The sequence below is a fragment of the Penaeus japonicus genome, unplaced genomic scaffold (genome assembly GCF_977035675.1).
Source record: "Penaeus japonicus unplaced genomic scaffold, GWHDUDI00000001_assembly GWHDUDI00000012, whole genome shotgun sequence".
Lineage (NCBI taxonomy): Eukaryota > Metazoa > Arthropoda > Malacostraca > Decapoda > Penaeidae > Penaeus > Penaeus japonicus.
This window is the reverse complement of record NW_028234414.1, coordinates 15740651-15743150: the sequence shown is the minus strand read 5'-3', so window position 1 is coordinate 15743150 and position 2500 is coordinate 15740651. Positions and strand designations below refer to the sequence as shown.

General features: G+C 42.6%; 1 protein-coding gene across 2 annotated transcripts in view; it reads left to right on the top strand.

Moving 5' to 3' along the window:
- The window catches only part of LOC122250243 (uncharacterized), an 83593-nt gene that overhangs the window by 76479 nt on the left and 4614 nt on the right, over positions 1–2500 (top strand). For both annotated transcript variants that reach the window (XM_086542493.1, XM_043011601.2), the window contains exons 2-3: positions 1–2002; positions 2153–2500. The exon at positions 1–2002 is cut by the window's left edge; the exon at positions 2153–2500 is cut by the window's right edge and continues 18 nt beyond it. In XM_086542493.1, coding sequence (XP_086398619.1) covers positions 1–2002; positions 2153–2500 — 2350 coding nt within the window. The remainder of the gene's footprint in view (positions 2003–2152) is intronic.

Below are 2500 nucleotides of genomic sequence, written 5' to 3'. Positions count from 1 at the left end.
CTCAGGAGATGAAGTCAAACATTTACCTATTACAACTGAAGACATTTATTATCAGAGTGCAAGTGAGGTATTTCCCTTGCCGCCTGAAATTCCTGTGCTGGCAAATATTGCAAGACTCAAAGGGAAGAATAAGAGTTGTGTTCTAAAGGTTATTGCAGTTTATTTACCCAGTGAAAATATAGTTGTTTCTTCCCTGTCGAAAGAAAGCAAGAAAGGGTTTCATCCTACCTCGGAGACCAAAGAATACTTACAGTCAAAGAGTGAGAATAATGGATCTGGAGAGAAGGGAAATAAACTTGTCGCAAATGACAAAGAGGAAGAAAATGCCCTGATGGAAAAGTCTTCAAAAGAAGTAACCAAACAAATAGAATATGGCCAAAAAGAAGGAAATGTGAAAATAGAAGATGATTTAGAAAGAAATATCCAAAGAGAAAATGCTGGAAAGGAAGGGAAAATCCAAAAAGAAGGAATTGTGCAAAGAGACAATGGACAAAAGCAAGGAAATGCAAAAATGGAAAAGGATCAAGAAAAATGTAGTATCCAAATAGAAAAGAGGGAAGTTAACTTACTTCATGAAAAGGAAAAAGAAAACATTTCTCAGATTACAGAAGAAACGCATAAGGGGAATGATATATGCATTGAGGATTGTATTTGGCAATGTGGAAGTATCTCACAAGGCGTCGCAAAGACACTTCAGAAGTATGTTCTCATCACCTACGATGTCCTTTATGTGAATGGCAAAAGGATTCCTTCCACTGACACTGTGGCAAAGTATTCAGATAAAGGAAGTGTAGTCAGTGTAGCAATAGTGCCACTGGCGTCCTCTTACCAGGTTCTAGGACTCACTGTGACTCATAAAGCTATTGCAGCTTGGCAGGGCTCCAAACCTGAGTGTGTGGAAAATCTAATCAAGGAACACGCATCTGGAAATGATGTCCACAGAAGCTCAAAGTTCATCCCTGTCGCGAAAATTCAAATTAGTGTCCCTTGTGATCGGGTAACACAGTCGGCTCCATCTCTGCACGAGAGTCACGTCGCATCTGAAGATCTTTCAAAATCTAGTTGTGCTGAATATGTTCCTGCGTGTCGCTGGAAAGTAGCAGGAATATCTCAGGGCCTTATCTGCCTAAAAAAGAAAGTAGTTCTCGTCAAACATGAAGTTTTCTTTGTTGACAAGACAAGGGTGCCGAATACTGACCCAATGTCAAAATTTGCAAATAAGGAAAGTTTGGTGAATGCAATTGTGGTATCGATATCATCACCACAGGTCATTTTGGGTCACAACATCACTCATGAGGCGCTGGTGGCATGGTCTGGGAAAAAGCCTAATGAAGCAGACAGCTACGTGGCCAAATACTCCAGAGAAAAAAGTAAACTCGGTCGTATTCCAAATACTCGTTTGAAAACGTCTTCCCTTCAAGAAATGACAAACGTGGCAAGAATTCTGCCTAATTCTGGAGATGAAAAGACATTTTCGAAAGAGAAGATGAAGGTTCCGGGGAAAGCTGAATTCAAGAAAAGTAATGCAGATCTAACCCTTCCGATGAAAGCTAAAACTACCAATGATCTATCAAGTGAAATGCGGACTACGGAGAACAAAAACATGAAAGCTACTGACACAAATGCTATATTACCGATTAACCAGAAGAAAACTCAACCCAGACATGCACAAGGAAAGTTGTTTAAAGTCGTCGGTAATCATGGCATCTTGGAGGTCCGCTGCAGAGATCTAGAAGGAGAAAGAGCGATGGCAGCTTTCCATCGCTCGGTAACCTACTACCTCCATCAACAGAAAGTCGATCAGAAGAGGAGCTTGGAGGAACAGCTCTCTCCACACCTATCTACCGGTGAGGACTTCTACTGCTATATTGTGCGCCACGACATGAACATCGGAGGTGTCGCCTGCCAGTATAAGGCTACTATGGTGTGGGTAGGAAAGAAACCAAAGCTTAGGACAGAATGTGATACAGGGACTCGGGTAAATGATAGTCAAAATGCAAAGGTGAGTCCATTGGTGAAACATGCGTTCAAGAGTATTGCAATTATTTTGGATATTTATTCATTATTTCCATTTGATTCTTTTTATCATTATTATCAATACCAAGTAGACACCCACTGAAAACTAATATTTTTCAATCATTTTCAACCATAGAAGAAGGATATGGACTCTCTGCCTTTCCCTGGTGTTATAAGGATCCGCAATGCACCCGGCACACTCGAATGTGCCGCTGGTCAGAAGGCCGTCCTGAAGGTGAAAAATAACACCTTGGAGGGCGGCGAGGCCTACGTCTACGTCCACAGCTCGATCGCCTTCGTCCACCAGAGGAGGATCGAGAATGCGAGTGAAATGTCCAAACATTCTAAATGGCAATGTGCCATCAGCGCCTGCAGACATCCTGGCCCCCAAGTGGGGGACTTCGTGTGCCCCTACAAGGCTGAGCTTGCTTGGGTGGGGAAGATGCCAAGGCAGACTCATGGGGAGTGCAGTACCAACACATCG